At 41.3% G+C, this 22,552-nt stretch overlaps 2 protein-coding genes across 7 annotated transcripts; one reads left to right on the top strand and one right to left on the bottom strand.

Moving 5' to 3' along the window:
• Positions 1-1,652: 1,652 nt before the first annotated feature.
• KIN (Kin17 DNA and RNA binding protein) lies at positions 1,653-14,969 on the bottom strand. Of its 2 annotated transcripts, none has more exons than XM_084503423.1 (13): positions 14,779-14,969; positions 13,637-13,731; positions 12,676-12,719; positions 12,454-12,576; positions 11,345-11,526; positions 10,158-10,206; positions 9,752-9,809; positions 6,108-6,231; positions 5,618-5,668; positions 4,883-4,951; positions 3,721-3,820; positions 3,379-3,479; positions 1,653-1,921 (listed from the first exon to the last, which is right to left on the bottom strand). In XM_084503423.1, exons 1-13 carry the CDS (start codon positions 14,890-14,892, stop codon positions 1,859-1,861), a joined length of 1,173 nt encoding a protein of 390 aa, XP_084359549.1. In that variant the 5' UTR covers positions 14,893-14,969; the 3' UTR covers positions 1,653-1,858. The 2 variants fall into 2 exon arrangements, with proteins under 2 accessions (XP_084359549.1, XP_084359550.1); XM_084503424.1 differs by having other exon boundaries at positions 6,108-6,228.
• On the top strand, positions 14,961-22,276 carry ATP5F1C (ATP synthase F1 subunit gamma; the record flags this gene model as incomplete). 5 transcript variants are annotated; one of them, XM_084503450.1, is made up of 10 exons in its annotated part: positions 14,967-15,167; positions 15,798-15,832; positions 16,741-16,872; positions 17,549-17,753; positions 18,243-18,386; positions 18,766-18,830; positions 19,436-19,591; positions 20,644-20,740; positions 21,588-21,625; positions 22,141-22,276. In XM_084503450.1, the coding sequence occupies exons 1-9, from the start codon at positions 15,124-15,126 to the stop codon at positions 21,592-21,594; spliced, it is 885 nt and encodes a 294-aa protein (XP_084359576.1). In that variant the 5' UTR covers positions 14,967-15,123. The 5 variants fall into 5 exon arrangements, with proteins under 5 accessions (XP_084359579.1, XP_084359576.1, XP_084359577.1 ...); XM_084503453.1 differs by lacking the exon at positions 15,798-15,832 and having other exon boundaries at positions 14,961-15,193; XM_084503451.1 differs by lacking the exon at positions 21,588-21,625.
• Between the last annotated feature and the right edge of the window lie 276 nt (positions 22,277-22,552).

Here is a 22,552-nt window from a genome sequence, read left to right as displayed (position 1 = left end):
TTCAGTGAGAGAAAAGCTGTTCAGTTTTTTCATTTATTCTCATTAGTCTCTTACATGCCTCTTCTTAATCAGAACCTGTCCTTTGAGAAAAGGTAGAGCTCTTTACACAATCCAGGTTGCTCAAACAGCCTAAATTGACAGCCAATCTTCTGTCTTCAGATCCCTTCTGCATTTTTTTTTTTAGGTACTGCATTACTGCTAGACTTGCATTTATGTCTGGGATCCCTGGAAAGCCATTTGGTTCTCCTGTATGAGGTCATTCCAGACAGCAGCTTGTTTCACTAAGCCTCTGCAGTCTTCCAGCCTTCCTGCAGGGGTCCCCTGGAAACCACAAAATCATGGTTCTCTGAGGCAAAGAAAGGTACAATAGTGACTTCGCTGCTACTGACCCTGAACTGTAGATTGCAGTGCAACTGATGTCACGTCACTGAATGTGACATCACAACAGCATCCTGTCCTATGCGACCCTCAGCCCACTAAAGAAGGTGCTGAGTACCTCTTCTAAGAAAAAAAAAAATCAAGTCTCATGAAAGGATTTTTGCTCAAACACAGAAAATTGTTGTGTTAGCATGGCAAAAAAGTTCTACTATTCCCAGATGAGCAGACCAGATGGTCTTCTCACCTTCCCCAGCTTCCTACATCTCAGCTTCCCCCAAAAGCCACACAGCATCAAACACAGCAGCTTCCCACAGCTAAGATCTGCTCTGAAAGGTACAGGGGTATCAGTTTTCTTGCCATCAGGTTCCAGATCCACACAGTGTAATCAGAGGCAGACTGAACCATAAGGTGATGGTTTGTAGTTTGCCTGGGTTGTAGTTTGCCTGTAAAAGAAAAACTTGCACCTTTCTATTCCACAAGTAAGGCAGTTACAACAGTTGGACACTTTACTGTGCTCTTCAGTAGATATAAACCTACAGAGTGCCACCCAGTGTGTTTAAAAGGCTGAAAAGGAATACACTCACCTAAGAAAGGTTTACATTTATTCCTGAAAAGCCTTAAAAATATTGTACAAAATGTGTCAAAAAATAAAAAAATAATGTTAATCATTTAGCATCCACAGCAAAGTATGGAAACAATGAAAATATGAACAAAGGAAAAGGCTCTGGAAAACCCAAACAGCAATCACCAACTCATATCTGCACGCACTCAGGTTGGCATCCTAGAAAGCCCACAAGTAACATTTATCTTGGCAGTCCACATGCAGATAAACTGCATATTGGTATTATTAGAAGCCCTGAAAACAAGGTGATGGAGAAAGTTGATTATGTGGATTCTACTACAGATGATAAGTTAACTAAAAATAAGTTGGTAACAACACTTAATAAACCAGACCATTCTTTAGAAAAAATCCAGAATAATCCCTTGCAGCACTGCTACCTTCTTGCTATTCTGTTAATCCTTTCCCTTGTTCCTCCAGCCAGAATTTAATTTTGGCTGCAGGCTGAAAAGTGTGCAGTTTAAACTTCATTGGCCCTAACACTCTCCGCCCACCTCAAGCAGTTATTGTAGGTAATTCTCTACCCTACGGAACTTGTAATGCACCTCAGTAAATAGAATACGCCAGCTTGCAGCTATCTGCTGTGTTTTACAAAAGGAAATTGAATCAAGTATCATAAAATAACTCTGAAACAGAATCAGAGTACTTCCACTGATAAGATTTCCACAAACATTTTATGTAACAAATTTATAGTGATTTTTAAATAAAACCAGTTTGCTCGTGGTTGATTTCTATATACATTATAAATACATATACACAGAAAACAAAAACCCTGACATGGTAGAGTCTTGTATCTGCCTGGAAGAAGCCAGAAAGATGTTTTCGGGAACCAAAATCATCTCTTGCTCCACAGTTAGCGCCTCAGGCAAGTTTGGAAATGTCTTCATACTGGATACCTTCAACTCGGCGTCCTTTTAAAGGTCCCTGGAAAATAACACAGTGTAAGAAATAAGATCAGAGCATAAACTCGTTTGTTGAATTTCCCACCAGAGAACTTAAAGTAACGTAGCTAAATAGGCCGTATCAAATCTTGCTGCATTCAGTTGTTTTTTAAGAAGCACAACTGAAATGAACAGTACTGGAAACCCCAGGCATTAGCATTTTTATCCGGTGCTGTGCACAGTAAAAGCACAACAGCTACTTTTCTGTTTAAGAGCTCTGCGCAAAAGCCACATATAAATACACAACGGCTGTTGTACAGGTGATACATAGTGGAATGCATTAAAAAAAAAAGAACTGCAGGTTTGGGATTTTTTCACAACACAGCATTTTCTGTTTCATTGCCTGCAATCTGACTGCAGAACATGAAAAGGCTCCAATATTGTCCCAGAAATCTTTTCACGTTCAGGACACTTTGTGTTAATTCAAGTTCCTCAAATTTTGGGGCAAATATAAGCAGCTGTTTTGAGTTGATTCACTGTAAGCTTCTAAGGAATAACAGATTTGATTTTGAATACAGACATGTTATATATAAAACTCCTGGTAACCTTACAATCATTAAGAAAATTCTCACAGACTTTAGTGGTTTTCAGAGGTAGTTTCACCCTTTTTTAATGTATAGACTTACAGTTCACACAGAAGGAGGTAATCTTTACATCTACATATACAAGAACATGAGAAAAAGTAGCCTCCTTTCCCAAGACCAATGTTTCACAATCCTCATCTCCAGCCAAAGCTGTGGTTAGGACACCTGCACAGTCTGTCCTCAAGCAAATTCTCCAGAATTCCACATGGGCTGAGTTTCTGCAGCCCTTCTTTAAACAGGATACTAACAGGGTCTATCTCCTGCCATATCCACGAGTTTAGAGATGGCGTGGCAGAGGAGAGCAAAGAAATAGCCACAAACACAGAGGTGATCACGTGGCTTAACTTTAGCCCGGAGAAAGGTGGGATGTAAAAAAACAAACAGCCAAAAACAAACCTCAAATGTAGTTGTTAACTATAAACAAAACAACAGAGAAGCATATAAAGCCCCGTATTCAGCCTAGTGGAAGGGAAGAGAAAAAGGGAGGAGAAAAATCACCTCCCTGCATATTTCACTTTTTTTTTTTTTTTTACCTTCCCACAAAACAGTGCAACAACAGCCACATTCAAAACAAACATACAAAATATTTTGCAAGTCTCTTTCAAGTTAAAAACTTGCCAAATTCAGCATCTTGGCATCTTCTTAAAAGCAAATAGCAGAACCTTAATCTGCAATGAAGAACAAGCAGCTGTTTTCCTACTGGTTGGGAATAGAGGGGTGAGCACAGCATTTTGTACACCATAAATCCCACCTATAAGACGGGATTAATGACACCTTTTTTTTTTTGTGAAAGCTCTCCAGCATACAGATGAAAAAGCACTCTACACAAACTAACCTTACAGCATTTTATACTTACAGAGTCGATGATTATTGTTGCTGAAAATTTCTTTTCATTGATAGATTCCAAGATGCCTTCGTTTCCCCTGTAACCACCATTTAATACCATAACTTTCTTGCCTGAAGTGAGAAATAGGAGAACGGTTACAAAGAGGGCTCCCAACTTCTTTTCATGGAGTTGGGTTCAACTTCACCACCCACCACAGAACAGAAGGTTTCTCCTCGAGGCTCCAGCAAGCTGTCTTACAGCCTGCCCGTTCACAAAGTGTTTTCAAGTGGATGATTTGTGGTTTAAAAGAACTAAAATTTAAGTTTTGCTGTGACTGCTAAGTTGGAAAACAAGCAAAACAAACAGCCATACCTGGTGCTGGTATTACTGTCTCCAGATGTGTCTGATCAAGCTTCAGTTTGTCTCCAGAATCTATCATCTTCACAACTGCTGTGTATTTGTCAATCACTTCCTGTTGTGAAAGTCAGAGGCCTAACAGTGACTATGACATCCAAAAATTCTCTAAGTTTACATTTTCAAAGTTAACAAATTCAGGACCATGAGTCTGCATTTGTACATTTTCAAATGCAATGATGACTTCTGAGCTGTCCTAAAGGCATCCAGCTTCTGTAAGCCACCAGCTGGCCTCACTCTGAAGTTAAGGCTACCCTCAAAGCACTTCTCTTAAGCATCAATGACTGGTCTACTTTGTAAATGAAGACCAAAAATTTTGGTCAGCCTTGTCTGAAGATTTTGTCAACCTTCAGATAAAGCTACCTTAGCTATCCTCTCAAAGATGGGGAGTAAATTCTTTCTCTCTTGGTGGGCTAAACTGGCGTTACTGCCTCTCAATGAGGAAAAATGTTACTGACCATCTTTACACCTAGCATAAACCACATTCAACCTCCCTTGTTCAGAGCTCAGTGGAAGACAGCCACCGGTACAGATGACCTTCTAAGATGCTTACCAAAAAAAGCTGTGATTCTGAGCTCTCTATGCTCCTGTCAATCATTCAAAACACACTTGGATGTTGTTCTTCGGTGCTCCTGCCAGTGACTGTTTGGCCTCGGACTACCTAGCACAGCATTATTTCACTAGCAGTGGCTAAAAGAAACCACTTCTGAACAGAGCAAGGCTTACAGACTGAAGATTTTGTACACAAAAGATATCTTGCTCAAAGGCAGCATGTGGTGTAAATATTTGTGCAAAACTGACTCGTCTCAGATTAAAATGCAATTGCACTGCTCTTGGTCTTCTCATACTGAAAAAGTGACCGTTCCCCACAAGGGATGTGTTCATAGGGATAAGCTGGGCAGGACAAAAACAGCTAAAGGATCACTGAGTAAATGCAACTAAATCAATTCAGAGATTTGCTCGGCCCAGAGTAAGTCCCAGTGAAGTTAAGGTGAATTACAGCCCCATCAAGTGTTCACTCGAGGCTGAACAGCTTACACAGTGAAACAGAAAACTTCAGAAGTCATCTGATACCAGAACAACTTAACCAAAGCGATGTGCTTCCATTTCCACACTTTACCTTAACGACTCCTTTCTTTTTGTGATACTTCTCCCCCAGCTTTTTTGTGACAATTTTTACAACGATTTCCTGGAAGATTTGAAAGGAAGGAAAAAAAAACACATTACAATGACAAAATATACAAACAATTACACAACCTAATTACACATTCAAGTCACTCTAACCCCAACCACAGTGACACTATGGACACACTGAAGGAAGCAGCAATAGCTGCTCTGCTCTCATCATTCAACACCTTGTATTTACCCTTGAATTGTTGGTTCCAAGTATAATCTCTCAGGACTTCTTTTGTTTTACATATTCAGTTACATTTTAATGTAGGGTATAAAATGACAGCCCTCAACGGTTAAAGGGCAGTTCTTGATCTAAAAAACAGTCTAAAATGAGGTCTCGCATCTCAAAGGCTGATGCTGAACTCTGCATCTCTGTGAGTCAACTACTAGCATAGGAAGAAGAGGGCTGTAAGTCACACCACGATTTAAACATCATCTGCAGAGACTGATGGCACCAACTCCCTAATTAAAGAATTCCACCCCATCTGAGATCTGGTATATGATGTTTCTAGTTGAGCATGACCTGCAGTCTGAGAGGGCAATTCCTCACAGATACTTTAATTTCTCACATTTGGCAGCTTGGGAAATGAGTGAATTTAAGTTGGAATCTGCTTTTGGATCTTTACATGCTTCAAATCACTAGCAGCTTCATTGTTTTGACAATAATTTTTAAGACACTTACAGGCTGCAACCAGTAGTCTGTTCGAGATATTCTTTTCTTCTCTTCTTCAAGCTACAGAACAACGAGAAATAATCACCATTTATTTTCTCCTTTTACCGCAGCTTCCCCATGCTTTCAAACAGCTGAACCAATTCTCCAGACCCACATCAAGCAGAGAAAAGTACAAGGGTATGCCATCATGTGTTTGCTGCACAAAAATGAATCTGATGAGATCTAGCAGTCCATGATAAAATGATGGAGATTTACATTTATTTCTGTCAAGATATTTTCTTCTCTTGCAAAAGCTGTATTCCTTTACTTCCAACATCTGGATTGTGTGGGGAGCACAGATGAGCAGCAGCAAACAGTTTTAAATGGGAAGTGAAATAGTTTTGCCTGATAGGACATGAAAGTCTGAATTCCACAGGAACTGAAGGTCTGAGGTAATTGAGGCCCTGGGAGAGTGGACTCATTGGGGTTATAAAGACAGAGATCCTTGCACAACTGTTACCTCCATAATCTCATCCAGTGCAGATTTCTTCTTTTTCTCTTTGGACTGACCAGAGCTATGAGACGATTCTTTTCTTTTAACTGCCCCTTCCGCTGTCTTCAATGCACTTGGTCCAAGGACGCTGCTGGAAGAACAAGATGGAGTTTTCACAGCAGACCTCAACTTGTCTCCTCTACCAAGCTGCATTTGAAGAACTGTTTGCACAAAAAGGCCTGCTGATCTTTCTGACTTCTGTTGCGCAACGTCACCTTCCAGACCACTCATGCCTCCTCTAGGACTGCGCTTTGCAGCGAGAGCTGATCTCAAGGTGTGAGTTCCATGTCCCCTGATGCTCACTGCAAGCAGTCCAGTTAATGAAAACCACCTAGTGGGCAGTTCACCAGTGCAAAAGCTAAGAGTTGTCTGGGGGCTCGAGTTAAATGGTAAAGGCAAAAACAAGTCTGCAAATAAGAGTTTTACATTTGCTTGGAATATTTCCTTCAAATACTTGAATAAAAATGGCAAGCTTGTGGCTGTAGAGAAGCCACCCGGACTGAGCAACTCTCCAACACAGGTAGAGGCCTGGAAATCCTTCCAGACAGAGATAATCAATCAATCAGGCAGAGGGAGGGAAACAAGGGGAAATTGTAGAAAAGGGCTCTACACCCAGCAAATAAACACCACCTCCAGGGTCATATGTAAAAATAGGCAAACAGCCTATGATTTATGAAAGAAAAGAGCAATCAGCACAAATATTTTTATCTTAGGGATCAGGGAACACCTAGGTAAAGTGAGAACTGCTTAAAGGCAGCCTGTGTTTGCACATTTTTATAGAAAAACATTTGGATGCAGTAAAAATTAGGGTGTTTTCTCATCCAGAAAGGTGAAGAAGGTCACCTCTTACTGTGAGGTGGACAGTAAGATAATCTTACAGCCTTACAACAAACTTCATGTTTTGCCTGGGTTCTCTAGTGAGGATGTTGGAGGTACTAGCAAAGGGAAGATTCATAATGGGAACGAGATACAGAAATGGCAATAGAAACAAAATTGAGAGAAAAATCAAACGTGTCTCAAAGGAAGACTGGAAAACCTCCATAGTAGAGTTCTAGAAAAAACAGCGCATTAAACCACAAATCCAACAGCAAATACTTAAAATAAATATCTTATATAGGGCAAAATACAATTAAAACAACAACTGGAATGCCTACATTTAAGAAAGAAAATGAATATGTTGTGAGGTCACTAAGGGATTCCTGGGTGCCAGGACTAAAACAAGTCTTATTTAAGGTATTCATCAAGGACCCTGGAACAAAGAGTGAGAGACCACCAACACTATTCAGGTGTGCCATCAGCATGGATGACACAAAAAAGAACTGGATGCAAGAAAGGACTGTTTTACCTTGAAACCTGTTTTACATGAGACAAAATTAACCAGCACGTTAGGCAAGCTCACATGCTTTGGAACAGTTTACTCTGAGTAGCTTCTGTCTACTGGAAGCTCAGTGTTTAAGAACAACAGAAGCAGAGGAGGGTCTAGCTATAAGCGTGGATGACAACTACCAACGCAGACCAACCATGAGGGTCAAACGCAACCCTAGGAGGCATCAAGCCAGACAAGTATTAGTGTCTTGCATAAGCCACGGTGAGGTTTCCTTTGCAGCATGCACAAATTGGATCAGCTCTCCTGTTCCAAGGAAGTTTAGCTGACTCTAGAACAAGAGCAAGGAAGGGATCAAGAAAACAAGGCCAGCACAGTAAAAGCTAGCACAGTATAAGCCTGCTCATGCAGTACAGGAAAGGTTGAAAGGCTAAAACTGTTCTCTATATATATTTAGTGCCTGAGGAGAAAGAATCACTGGGGAGAAAAACAACCATTTACATTAAACACCCGCACCAACACAAGACCAACTGGTATAAACTGGCCATGACTACATTTAGACAGAAAACTGCGGACAAATTCCTAAACATTAGGGCAAACAGGTTCTGAAGGAACTCCCCGTGGGATTGTAGGGCTGGGGAGCCCCTGACTGCAGACAGCAGAGGCTGGTAACTGTGTGGGCAGGACTGTGCACGGGTACATTTGCAGTAGGGTGACCTTGGCCATAGCTCCTACCTATTCCTTAATTAGAAGTAATTCTAATCTTGTCCACTAGAGCAGCCCCGTTAAGCACGGATTTGAGGATGCAAGTTCTCAAAGAAAAAAATAAACCCAGGGCCCTTGGTTTACTTAAAGGTGAGCATACAGAAAGCATCAGAAGCCGTTCCTGCAGCGGTGATTCCCAGCTCCATGTCAGGTACATGGAAACACAACAGAGGGCACACCTCCCCTCTCACCCCCCTTCTCAGCAAGTCTCCAACTACATCTCTGTACCCTAAAACCAGGAGCCCCATGCCCTCCAAAATCCACCATCCACAGCCTATGGCCTCTTGGCCCTATTTCTGTCCCCATTCAGGAAATGCAAGCACTAATCCTTGGCAGGATTCTGCAGCGTGTGGTATCAGGTTGAACCCAAATGATCCTCAGCAGCAGCCAACACATCTCACAGCTGCAGAACACACCTTTAGGCTGACACAGGGAGGCAGGATTCACTTCAGTCATACACGGAAACTATATCCCCAGTGACAGATAAACCACAGCCACCTTACTGCGAAGGAGATATCCAAATTTTGTTTCAACACTACCTTTACAAAGCTTACATAAAAGTACCTATCTTATACTTTGAAAAAAAATAGATCTCCTGGTACATGATTTCACATTCAGCCAAATTTTAGCAAGCACCCTAAAAGCAAACCTGAGTTTTCTTCACTCAAACTATTCAGGTGAGTGTCTGCATTAAGTTTCAAACTCACCTTAAGCACAACTCAACACTTAGGGATAATTTACAAGTATTCCTCAAAGCCTGCATCTGTATCTCTTATTGCAAAGAACTACTTTACTGTCTCATTTTCTGCCTGGCATATCACCCATCAGATACCTTATCTGGAAGCTAAGCTTATGATGAGAAGAAAGCTTTCGTTTTACCTGCAATACATTTAATTACAATATTGCCTCACAAGAAAAGATGTGCTGCTCATCACACAGTTCCCCAGACTGCTGTGAGTACAGATCGTTTGCATTATTGATCTCTTCTGTCCATGTTGCTTGTGGTTATATGATGACAATTAAATTTGTGAGCTTTAGAAAGATTTATGTCAGGTAGGTTCAGCTCCTTTAAAGATGATCAGGGAAAGTGTTACCTCCAATTAGACAAAGCAGTCAAAGGTTTTAGGAATTGAAATGAACAAGTCATGAATACCCATTCACAGAAGGCAGCTGGGACTAGATGGGATTCACTTTAAATAGTTTGATTAGATCCCTTATCCACTATCTCACATAATAATCTCTTCCTAGAGGAACCTACTACTGCTTATTACTTTATTGGCACCTACCACGGACCTTAGTGAATTCAAGAAGGCTCCTCACAGCATGCGTTTAAGATCTAACCATTCAACCACTTAAAATACAAAAGGAACCATGAAGCTGCCTAGTATCCCCTCCTGAATAAATGGCAGGATGAGACAGCAGACTCTAGATACTCCAGGACAACATACATCTTCCAATACAAATACCATTGACATGTAAGTAATTTGTAAAAGTCAAGGTTGTCCTTAAATTCTTTTCTCACCTGGTTTTAGAAGATGCTGCTACTGAAGTACTTGCTCCTTTGTTTAAATTAAATGCAACTGAAAAACAAAAACAAAAAAAAAAAAAGAATTACTTTTTGTCTATCTTTATATGTAAGTACATTGAAAGGTGTTACAATTTTAACAATCCACAAATGGGAAAGATCGTAAGATTTAAAACAAAAATTAGCAAGTATTTTCACTTTTAAAATAAACTAGTTCAAAAAATTACACTAGTTCAAAAAAAGTACACAAAAATTCTCCGTGTTTCCACATTTCCATTGCTCTTTTTAACTTATCTCAAAGTACTTTATGAAGCACTGAGCAAGACTTAGTTCTCATCACATTTTAGTCCCAAGATCAGCTTCTGTAAGTTCTAAAAACCGGCATGTTTCAAGAATCAGTTACCTTTTTCTTCTTCATTTTCTCTGTTCAGTTCAGTATAGACTGGTGCCTCCTGCCAAAAGAATACAAAATAGATTTCAGAAAGCTGAGCCAAGATATCATTTTTTTGTGATCACTGATTAGCTCAGTTTTACAGGCTACTGTGAGGTTATCTAGTAACTGTAATAATCTGCCTGGCTTGATTCATACAATTATAAATTGAAAACATTATCTCATCACAGGCTGCTGTGCAAACTTAACTACTCAACACTCTCTCCAGAGATGCTGTCTAAACTTGCTTGATTCTAGCATGAAAGGAAAGGGGGCTTACCTTAAATTTTCTCATTTTGAACCAGCATGATTAGACTGGTTTTTGGACAGACTGATAACCTAAAGAAGAAAAATACTGGAATCTTTCCAGATTTTTAGTACTAAAGGCTCAGACCATTTAAATTTCAATTAGTTTTAAATTAAGTAAAAGATAATTGCTTACAACTGCATTTAAATGTACCTATCAACATCCAGGATCAAATGAGAGGTCTCAATCCCAGGCAACAACACATAGGGAAGTCATGGAACGATGCCAAAGGAACAGCTCCCAAACTGCATGCTGGGACTATCAAAAAAAAACTTTTCACTTTGTGGATTTGATTATTTCAGCCTCACGGGTTACCTTAGCCTTCCTACTGTACTTGTTATTTGCAGCCCTAAAAGTTTTTAAAACATCATAAATGTAGACATCATCCTGGACATTGTTCACTCTCCTATTTTAAAATCAGGATTTTTAAATTGCTTATGACTTGAAGAGAACTATTACTCACTTAGTGGTAAAGCAAGCCAGGTACAAAGCAATTCCAAGCGTTCCTCCAGAGCAGGCTATAATCTTAGATAAATGTTTAACAGAAGTTTCAGGACATAAGTGCAATAATGTGATGATTTAAGTATGGGAAAAGACAACATAAATCAAACCTGACATGGCTAGGATCAGACAGTAAGATGGGGAAATAATTTTTCTCTTGGTTTAGAGAAGAACAGTGCTGTAAATGCAGCCACAATTGCCCACTGCTCCCCAGTTTGAACTGGTGACCAGCTTGCAACCTGGTGCCTGAAGATTAGTTATCACCTTTTAACTGACTGCAAAGGAAATGCCAGTGGGAGGATCCTAGCAGCATTAACTGAACTGAAAGGAATTATAATGCAATTTTCCTCACCAGTTCCTTCCCCTCCAAGCCTCTCCTAACTTGCTGTTCAATGAATTTCGCAGTTTTTTCTTCATCGTCAAGGTCTTGCTTCTTCTTCCTCTCTTGTTCCTGTTGCCTGCGAATAGTCTCTGGGTCCCTATCGATATACTGAATGTACCAGCCTTTTGGAGTCTCATCCACCTTGCAAAGACCTAAAAACCCACAAGAAAAAATTAAATTAATACTAACAAACAACAAGGGAGGAACAAAAAATATATCAAGATCATTTTCATAGCTCACGTTTGCTATAATGACCTCTTCTTTAGGAATATTTAGGAAATACTTTTTTGAATATTTCATAGGGAGACAATACATCCCCTACAGGCCTAGTTAAATTGACTTTGAATTATCTTTATTGATTGTTTCCTTCCTTCGGCTAGCCAGTTCTATTTGGAAATAGGCCAGAAGATGTAGTAAAGCAGACAGAATGCTTTCCTTATTGAAGAAAAGGCTTCCTTCACACTGTTTTAACAAGGAGGTAAACAGAAATCTAACGTCTATAAACACTATAGCATCACACTGTAGGAAACTTCATTATGCTCCCTTATTGTTACTGACACTCAGAGTGCCTTTTCAAACGTTAAATGACTCACGAATGCATCCTGTAGTACACAGGCAATTAAGCCAATGTAAAATTTGTGGTACCACAGTACAACACTCTGTTCCCCCCACTGAACCCAAAATTGCTCAAGTTTAAACCCTTTCATTAGGTCAGGAATGAAAACAATTGTGTGCTTCTTGTCACCTTAAATCCTGAAGGATTCTGTATTTGTAAGAGATGTCCTGCCACAGTTTTTACTTTTTAAATGACAACTCTTGGAAGTTGACTTAGGATTTAGCAATACCTCCAGTAACTACAGGAAAGATTCACAATTGATGCACTTATCCCAGAGCACTGGCACTTTCCATAAGCAAATTCCTAACGGTTAGCACAGAAATGTGTTTGAACATCTGCTACACACATACAGGAGGGAAGGGAAAGAAACAGGAGAACTAACACAAATACTTATTGATTACTTATCAGCAATACCATTATCTAATAATTTTAAAATTTCCTGACCCTGACCAACCCTATTCACCTTCTCTCCCCAGCCATTTCGTGAAATCAGTCAGCGTCTCCCACTGCGTGGCGTTCATGTGGATGTGCTCGCGGTGACTGATGTATTCGTTGTACACGATGTTATTGTGGACTCTCTTGGTTCCTGAAACAGAATTAATATTAAACGTAAGTATTGGACCTAGGAGAAACCAACCAAAATGGAAACAAGAGACAACATTAAAAACAAGCAAACAGTATTTACCAAATCGTCTTCTGAGCAGCTCTAGGAAATCATTTCGGAATTCCCTTAGGGGATAAAAATAAAGTATTTTAGGAAAATGTAAAGAATTACAGAGAGATTTTCTACTGTCATTAGCATTTATGTCACAGCAACATAAACAGGAGCACTCTTTGAGCTGAGCGTGATGAAATTCAGCTGCTCATTTCCCTCTTTTCAGTGAGGTGGCACTAAGCACAGTGTGTACACATACAAGTTAAATCCTCCGAAGGCATTAATACCCTTTCAAAGGGATAAAAAAGAAAGAATGAAGCCTAAACACTTCCCGCTAATTGCTGGTATTTCATTACCAGCTATCTTCCAGGCTTGACTAACGGCTGACACAAAACACGAGGCAGGACAAAGGGCAGCAGCAGGCTGGAGAGATTGATCACTCATCTCGCTGCTAATTCAATGGCAGGAGGATAAAGCCTCCCTTCAGCCTCCTGCTGCAGCCAGCTGCACTGTCAGGCAGGTCAGCTGGACAAAGGAATGAGGGAAACAGCGAGACCCGGGGCAGATCACCAGCTTCTTATCTCCCTGCAATGGTTTTCAGCTCTTTGTAACTCTGTGAGCGTGACAGCCGCTGAGCTGGGGCACAACAGGGACATAATTTGTAAGGGAGAGCAACTCAGAACAGGGCTCAGACATGGGATAAAGCTATCATACTTGGGATAAAAATCATCTGGGAGAAAAAGTTGCTGCATTTGGGGGTGAAAAAAAACTCAAATGGGATAAGATTGTCATATTTTAAACATCGTGGCTCCCTGAAATCTCTTACGTGCTTTCAAGAGGAAACTTTTCAAAGAGCCATTAAAAATATAGCTGGCACTAAGGTGTATCAGAATAAAGTGTCTTCAGTGGGTCATAACTGGCCTTAAGAGGTTTGGCTGTGCAGATCCGACATAGGAATGCAGAGCTGGGTAAGAAGATGTAGCAAACTTACTCAGAGAAGTAATTCAGGAATTGCTGGGGATTCTCAGAAGCCAGCAGCAATTGCCTCTGGTGGGACTCGGACATGCAGTGACATTTGAAGCCATTCTATAAAACAAAAATAACTATTTTAGCTTTGTCTCAATTAGTTTGCTGCTCCTCCTGGTGAGGCAAGCCAGAAACAAAACCCTCCTGAGTTGAGGAAACCAGGAGGAAGAGGACACTCGCATTCCATGGGCATCTGGTCCCAGGTGAACACAACCAAAAAGAGGGGGAAGGGTCAGAGAGAAAAGATCTTTTTCTAACAGGAGAAGCAGGGAAGATCATGAGACAGAATGACAAGGGTGGAAAAGTGACCTTACTGCACTCCAGATATGCAGCATCCCCTCAAGCACGTCACAGTACTCGTCCTGAACCCAAGGGAAACCACGACCTCCCTGAACTCCTAAGGCTGATGAGAGCCACCTCGTACTTATCCCCACTGCCCTGTTAAGGTTGTGGGGAGTGAATTACCCCACCAGGGTGGTTTGGAACCACCGCACTCTCCCTCTCACCCAGGGCTGATCAATCACTGTGTTGGGGATTGATTGTGCCCAAAGAAGGCTTGGGGCCACTGTGCTTTCACTGAAGTGGCTCAGGACTTCTCCCGGGGGGGGAGGACTGGGGATCCTAGTGGGATAAATCCCTAATCCAATTGATCAGGAACCCTTCAGGTCCCACCCAGCTCCTCCCAAGGAGATTTTGATCCACACAGGAGGGGCTGCAAAGCCCCAGAACCTGAAGATCTTCCCCAGAAGAGATCCATACAGATCCTCTCCCAATCAGAGATCCCTGGCTCCCACTGAACGAGGTCCAGTCTCTCCCTGACAGACTCAAACCCCAACGGGAAGGATAAGAACACACAAAAGGCGACTGCAGAACGGCTGCCAGCCCTGAAACTCCTCCTGGGGACCCCACAAGAAGGTCAGGAGCCCAATACACAGCCCCTGAGGGGTCAGGGCCCTTCAGGAGGCCCCCCACAGCACCCCTAAGGGGGTCGAGGCCCTTTAGACGCCCTCATGCAGCCCCTAGAGGGGTCGGGGCCCTTCAGGCGCCCCCCCCACAGCCCGAGGCCCCCCCCCAGGGTTAGGATTGGTGCACCCAGGCGGGGCTCACCTCATCGCGGCACTGCTTCTGGCACATCTGGCAGTACCAGCGGAGCTTCTGCAGCCCCTTGGACTTGATGCGGTTGGCGATGGCCTTGGGGCTGAGGAAATCCGACTTCCCCATGGCGCCCGCGGGCCGCCTCCTTCCCCCGGCACCCTCCCGGAAGTCACCGCCGGAAGTCGCCGAGGGGCATACCGGAAGTCACCGAGGTGCTGCCGGAAGTCGCCTTCCTTGAGCCCTGCGCGCGTGCGCGGTGCGGCGGCGCTGACCTTCAGCGGGGCTAGGGGGGGAGCCGCCGCCATCTTGGCCCCGGGCGCTGCCGCCGCCGCCGCCGCTGTCACCGCCACCGCCGCCATGTTGTGCCGGGGCGCTGCCGTCGGGCTTTACCAGCCGGCATGGTAACGGGAAGGGCTGGGGAGGAGCTGTGAGGGGGAGATGGGGTCGGGGGGGGAGCTGTGAGGGGTCTGGGGGGAGCTGTGAGGGGTCGAGGGGGAGCTCTGAGGGGTCGAGGGGGAGCTCTGAGGGGAGCTCTGAGGGGAGCCGTGAGGGGGCGATGCGGCTGAGGGGAGCTCTGAGGGGGCGAAGGAGCAGGGGGAGCTGTGAGGGGAACGATGGGGCAAGGAAGGGGTCTCAGGGCTCTGCTCTTTACGGGCAGGCGGCTGGTGGTGCAGGGTGAGGGGATGGACAGGGCCAGGAGGGTGTTTGTCACGGTGTTACCCTCTCTGCTTCCTGGGTTTAAGTATTTAAGAAGAAAAACGTGAGGTGTTTTGGAGGTTGTGCCCTTCTGGTGTCCTGCGCTGCGGGCCTTGTTTGCCTTATGCTGTTAGCCAAGGTAGAGGATAATCTATTAAGTGATATATCTAAAGAAAGAAATGTGGAAGAAATGTGGAAGGTTTGGAGAGATGTGTCCCTGCTGAGGGGTGTTTTTTGAAAAATAACTGTTCTTAAATTTCCGCCTCTCATAAACGGACCTGTCTTTGACAGGTGTTGTAATGAACTGCCCTAATTTCTCCCACTTTCATTTTCAGGGGCCAAGTCAGGAATATGGCAACTCTGAAAGACAGTAAGTGCTGCTTTGGCCTGCTTTTCAGAGGGAAAAATGTTGCAGGAAGGCCCTTTGTTAGATGATAATTTCAGCTGGTATCTGTTGGATAAAGTCATTGTGGTAGACCACAACAATGATATGTGAGCCTCATTGAACTTACATGAACCATGTGTCCTTCAGGAAAGTCACCGCTTAAAACATTGCTAGAACTAATTCAGGTGCTGTATAAGCAAACCAGCATAGTCTTATTCAAACACGTCTTAAAAGTAACTTTGTCAAATCTTTTAAAACAGGCTTTTGTTCATCTTTAAGTGAACAGAGCTTATTTTGTTATGTTTATTGTCCCACATTGGGGAATAAAAGGTTGTCTGAACGTTTCTGCTTTGATAATGCTTCTTTAAGCTATTACAGGTTTTTATACAGGGGCTTGGTCTTGGACTTGTTCTTGGACACCTGTTTTGTTTCCTTTTCACATCAATATCTTTATGAATCTCATTGCCACAATCTAAACAGAGCAGGGAAGCTATTCTGTCTCTTTATAGTATTAGGTCTGTATTTGTTCCCTGTCATCCCGGAAAAGCTGGCAATATTCCTCAAATTATGTGTTTGAGAAAGAGGTAGAAATGGAAGGAAAGAGTAGTAAATAAATCTTATGTTGGGGTAAATACTAAATTTATGTCTAGGGTGCAAAACTAACTGCTGTAAAAATGCATTTGTATTAGGTGGTTTGCTGTGTATGCTGTCTTGGTACAAATACACAGGGCATACCTTTTGTGAGGTTTATTTGGGTGTAGTTTATTTTTTTTCTTCTTTGAGGAACGCAGGGAATGACTTCTGAATAGCTCTTAATAGCATTTTATTGCTTGTTATCAATGTCATTGTGCCCCGTTTTAACTAGTTTTGACCTTCATCCATTAACCTTCTAGTTACCCGGCGTTTGAAGTCCATCAAGAACATTCAGAAAATCACAAAGTCCATGAAGATGGTTTCTGCAGCAAAATACGCAAGAGCTGAGAGGGAGCTGAAGCCTGCTAGAATATATGGAACAGGAGCACTGGGTGAGAGAAGGCTCTTGCATTTCAATTTGGGAATAGAAGAGGGAAGCTTTTAGGATGTTGATTAAATGCCTACACTTTTAAATGCCTAGACTTTTAACCTTTTTGAAGATTTTTTTCCAAAAGAATTTGTATCCCTAAGCCACTGTTACCTGGAGTATTCCTTTATAAGTAATTTATGGAAAGATATGTTTAAGAGTTGTACTGTGAAATTCATTCTGATAACTGAATTATTTTTTAACTTTGTGTGGTTGTATAATTTACTTTATTAGTCATAAAAGCAACATCACTCAGATTTTTTGGCCTCCTTCTTCCTGTTAATGAAATAGTGTTGTACCTCCGGTAGCATCAGGTCTAATACTTAAAGGTACTGCCAAACCTTACTGGAAACTCTTGAACTGCACGTGCTTCTTGGACACTGGACTTGCAATCGGTGTCATTATTTAGTTGAAATTCACTGATGCAGAGGTGCAGGTGGCTTTGAATTGCTTCTTTGTCACCTGGTCAGATCATGTGCAAACTTGGAATGATTGTAAGGGAGGTAGAATTCACCTCGCTGTGATGTGGAATTCCTTTACAAGTGATTTTAACTGAAATTAGTCAAAGACGTTTTGATGGGACCTATTTGCTTCCTGGCACTTTTGAATAACTTACTTATTTCCTTTTTTTTTGTTTTCAGCTCTGTATGAGAAAGCAGAAATTAAGGCACCTGAGGACAAGAAGAAGCACCTGCTTATTGGTGTGTCCTCTGACAGAGGTCTGTGTGGTGCTATCCATACATCTATTGCTAAAACCTTGAAGAATCAGATTACCAACCTCTCAAATGCGGGGAAAGAAGTTATGGTGGTTGGTGTAGGCGACAAGATTAGAGGCCTACTTCAGAGGTAAAAAAAAAAAAAAAAAAAAAAAAAAAAAAGGAGAGGGGTTGGGGTTGTTTTTTCCTGTTGTAGAAATTTTAAAATTGCAAAACTGCTCAAAGCTGTGTGGCATTCACAGCTAATTGCATTTTATTTAACTGTGCTAAATACAAGTTCCTTTAGATAAAAGAAAATTGCTGATGGGCTAAAATGGGTTTTGATCACTTGGATTTGACCACTGTCTTACAAAACTGCTGCATGACATTTCAGATTTGTTCCAAAAATGCAAGGTAGCAACATGAACCCTGTTGCAAGTGTCTGCTCATCATGAAGCTGTAGTTAAATTATAATCATAATTTAACTGGGGGAGGGAAGCAAAATTTCTCCCAGACCCTAATTCAGTAGGATGCTTGGTTCCTAACACTAGTAAGTTAGTGTCATTCCTTGCCTCTTGGTGCTAGGTAGTTGTTTGCTAGAGCACCAGCTTGGTTCTGACACAGATTTTTGTTACTGCAGGACACACAGCAATTACTTCCTGATGACATTCAAAGAAGTGGGCCGGAGACCTCCTAGCTTTGGAGATGCTTCAATCATTGCTTCAGAGTTGCTAAACTCTGGGTACGAATTTGATGAAGGCTCTGTCATCTTCAATCGGTTCAGGTAAGGTTAAACTGAAGCTGCACTGGAAAGATCTTGGGTGAAAGACTTCCAAATACGGTGTTGATCCAGTGAAATAAAATGTGAAAACTGTGAATTGGCATGTTCAGTTTAGAAGGTACAGTGCGGTTTGTTATTGTGTGTGAAGAGCTGATCTTGTGGTTTGGTCGTTCCTTTTTTTTAATAGCTATGGTTGGAGTTCTCTTTTTACTTGTATAGCGCGTGCTGTTCTATTTCCAGTTAGTGCATCGTTATATTTTTCAGGTATTTGATATCTCTTCATCAGGAGTATCACAAAAATTTGAGGAATTAGGACAGAAGTTGTCTGTTAGAAGTTGATATTAAATGCTCAGCCAAAGCCTGTTATGCTTTTTTTATATAGATCTGTCATCTCCTACAAAACTGATGAAAAACCAATCTTCTCATTTGAAACAGTTGCTGGTGCTGGTAAGTAACAAACTGGAAACCACCAGGTATGTCAAGGGATAGAAAGTATTTTTGCAGAGAAAGTATTCCACGTATGGAAATAAGATGTTAAGTCATCGTATTATGGTGCCTGTATCATAAGTTTAAAATTTTGTTTTCTCTTGGCATTCCAAGGCTGACAAATCCAATGGCTGTGGGGAGGGAGGTGAAAAAGAAATGTTGTACTAATTTTGGTTTGAGACTTTTCTCTCAAGCAAGAATTGCATATGCAAAACCCTTGGTTCCAGTGTTTTTGGCATTGAGTGGTTTTGCGCTATTCAGTAGAAACACCCCAAAATGTTTGTGCAGCATTGTGCGGGAAGATTAAACATAATACACCACTGATACTTTGGCCCTTGTTAGAATCTGGCTTGCCAGTGATTAAACTTAATTAAAAACACCAAATATGTAATCTTGCTCGTTAATTTATGTTATGAAAGTAGACATAGTACAAGGAGAAAATCCCTCCACGTTGCCTTAAGTGGAAACAAGCTTTCGTACGACATGTTTTCCACATGATATTGTGGTGTTTTGTTAAAAGTAGTACAGCTTGGGTTTCTCTGAATCCACTCTTCCATATTTTACAGAAAGCCTAAGTATCTACGATGACATCGATGCTGATGTGCTGAGAAACTACCAGGAATTTACACTTGCAAATATTCTGTACTACTCCCTGAAGGAGTCCACCACCAGTGAGCAGAGTGCTAGGATGACCGCCATGGACAACGCAAGCAAAAACGCATGTGAGTCTGCTGCCTGGGTTATCCAGGACTTCAACTGCTGACCTCCCTTTTTGCAATTTTTTGCTTCCAAAATGATCAGAAGTGAACCAGCTTTTCTCTTAATTACAATTTGAGTCATTTTTTGTGAGCTAATTCTATTGTTGCTTTTTTTGGAACATGTGAACCTCATTTTGTCCCTGGAAAGAAGGATTGCTGTCAATTTTCTAGAAAACAAGACTAGGTGACTGAAAGCAAACTTAATGTTTTTTTAAATAAGAACATGAAATATTCAACTAACCTGGTGGCAGGCCTGAGGATTTCCATATTTATTTTATAAACCTGTATCTATTTGTAGGACTGATGTAACTAGTAATGCATCAATTTAAAGGTGGGGAAACTGAAACAGGTTAAATATTTTACCACCTGTCATGCAGAAAGTTGAGAATATGCAAGTATTCCTTGGGTGATGTCCAAGTTGAGTGCACTGCAGTGAGTTGCAGTTGGTGTTAGTGGGAGAGTGCCAATAACATTTAACGGGGCATGGTGATAAGACTTCAGTCTCAAGAAAGTAGTGTTGCATAAAGCTTACTGGAAGCTGAATGAAGCTGATGTGATATGCAGTAGGACTACCTGGAACTGTAAGTATAGGTCTCTGCTGACCTCTTTATCTTGAAAGTGGTGGTACAGTCTCCATTAAAAGGAAAAAAGAATTTAAAAAATCAGGCTCCATTTGCCATAACAGCAGTAACTTAGAAGGAAATATTGCTGGTATTTACAGGGAAATCTAACTTAAGCATACACTATTTGGTTTTATGTTAAAATAAGTGATAATGGTACTGTGGTATTTATTAGTCTGTCACCTGTTCTTTAGGTGTTTAGTTCAGTTGCCTCGAGCCAAATTACCTAGTTTCTAGATTGGCTGTGAGTTGTATTACCTGTAGGGGAAACTGAAAAGTGCAGTGAGACTCTTGATCATCCCCGTGGATTTACAAGAATATTTGGTCTTCTGTTCATTCAACTTTTCCTGTATTTGAATACTTATATGCTTAAATTCCCACCTTAATTTATTCTAGCTGAGATGATTGACAAATTGACCTTGACATTCAACCGTACCCGTCAAGCCGTCATTACCAAGGAGCTTATTGAGATCATCTCTGGTGCTGCTGCTCTGTGAGTACCCGTATAAACATGAAATAGGAGTTGTTCCAAAGTCATGTCGTGCTTGCATCCTGCTTCAGTCAGGTTAACGGGGAAGGTCAAGGCGTGTAACTTCCAGAACCAAAGGGAAAACAGCCCATGGCATGACTCCCAAGTTTTTTCAGCTTGTGGCAGTTCTACTAACAAATGTGAAGCTTGACAGTCTTTTATGGCTAGATACGCTTCAAAAGCTGGTAAAATAGATTTTTAGCTTCAACACACATCCTTGCCTGAGCAGAGGATGTTTCCGCATTTTGGGTTTTGAATTGGTTTCCCCGCTGCCCCTGCTACATGTTTTTTTTCGTACTGTCTGCCTCAAGCAGCCCAGCGCATTGCTATAGTACAGCAGAGGAACTCAGGTGACTGAAATACCTTTGCATAAACCAGCCTTGTGTGTTCAGAAGTTTGGGGGAGGGGTTGGAAAGAAGAGGGAATTTCTAGAGTCTGTTGATGCCAACTGTGTATCATAAATGTTAAAGTTGAGTATATTGCTTGTTTCCGTGAGAATGAAGTTCTGCAACTGTGTGTACGGCAGGTTACAAAATGTGTGGGCTTAGACCACACTTTGTAACTGCATGTAGCCAATGTGTATTACAGCTAACAGTTGAAAAACTTGTGGTGTACTCAAAGATGCAAATACATGTGATAATACCCTGTATGTTTACAGTGTCTGGAATACATCCCCTATTGCAATTACGTGCTGTATTGTGCTCCTCACAATACATTTGCAGTTATGAATACTTGCATAGTTTTGCCTTAATTTGCATGAGTTGCTTGCTAACCTGCTTGTTCTGTTTTTTTCTCATAATACCATAACCAGGGATTAATCGACAAAAGAGGTTCAGCCAAATCCAAGAGGTAAAGTTATGGAATAGATTGCATTTAAAATGGAGGGTTTCTAAACACAGTCTTAAACAAGGAAGTCAGAGTTCAGTGATGCTGTTCAGACAAATTTCTACTCTCAGACAGCTGAGAAACTGCCCATTGCTAGTTTGAATCTAAGAGGTTAAGCACCAATTATTTTAAACAAACTATGCCCATAATAGCATACATCAATATTTGACAGTTTTCTATGTTTCTTTTTAATTTATGGGTTATTGGATTCATTTGAAATTACAGTTTATTTTTTTCTATAGTGCCTTGTAATGCTGTGTTATGACTTAAAAATGTCTGTAACACATTGTACCTGAGGAGGGTTCCTTAGCAAAATAAGCACATTCAAAGCTTCAAGGAAGAACAGAATTGATATAGAGAATTTGAGGGGAGCGGGGAGTAAGGGAGATGAATGAGTTGATAAAGCATTTAGATTGGAGGAGATGAGTTTAAAAAAGAATTAATTGAAGGATTTTAATTTGATTCACTTTGCCTTACAGGTGAAGAAGAGTCCTTCTGAGCAGATGGTTTAACTTCCCGGTGTCTGTGTTAATGAGACTGCTTTGCTATTTTGTGAAGAAGTGGTAAAGCCCCAGAAATATATGTAAATTCTTACAATAAACCACCTACATGAAACACATGTTCTTGTTTGTCTATAGAGCAAATGCTTTCAGTTGTCTAAACATCTGGCTTTGATTTGATTGCTCTTTTAAAATACAATTTTTAAAGGCCATGAACCTTATTCTTTTAATTTCTGGCATAGAAAGCATATAAGTGGGAGCTTCTTTTGAAGAGTAAAAGAGATTCTGTGTTTAGTGTACTAACACCTTGTGTTTTAAAGTGTTGGTTTTTTCATATGTGTTGTATTGTGCCCTGAAGGAGGGTAACAGAGGAATAATCTCTCTGGATCAT

This window comes from Aythya ferina (assembly GCF_964211825.1).
Source record: "Aythya ferina genome assembly, chromosome: 1".
Lineage (NCBI taxonomy): Eukaryota > Metazoa > Chordata > Aves > Anseriformes > Anatidae > Aythya > Aythya ferina.
This window is presented reverse-complemented; position numbering and strand designations above follow the sequence as displayed.

Coding starts and splice junctions, on each gene's coding strand:
- KIN (XM_084503423.1), bottom strand. CDS start 14,892: ATGGGGAAGTCGGATTTCCTCAGCCCCAAGGCCATCGCCAACCGCATC. Junction 11,527..12,453: donor GAAATGGCTGGGGAGAGAAG/GTGAATAGGGTT, acceptor GTGGGTTTTTAG/GTCTTTGCAAGGTGGATGAG. Junction 6,232..9,751: donor GCAGCATCTTCTAAAACCAG/GTGAGAAAAGAA, acceptor TTGTTCTTCCAG/CAGCGTCCTTGGACCAAGTG.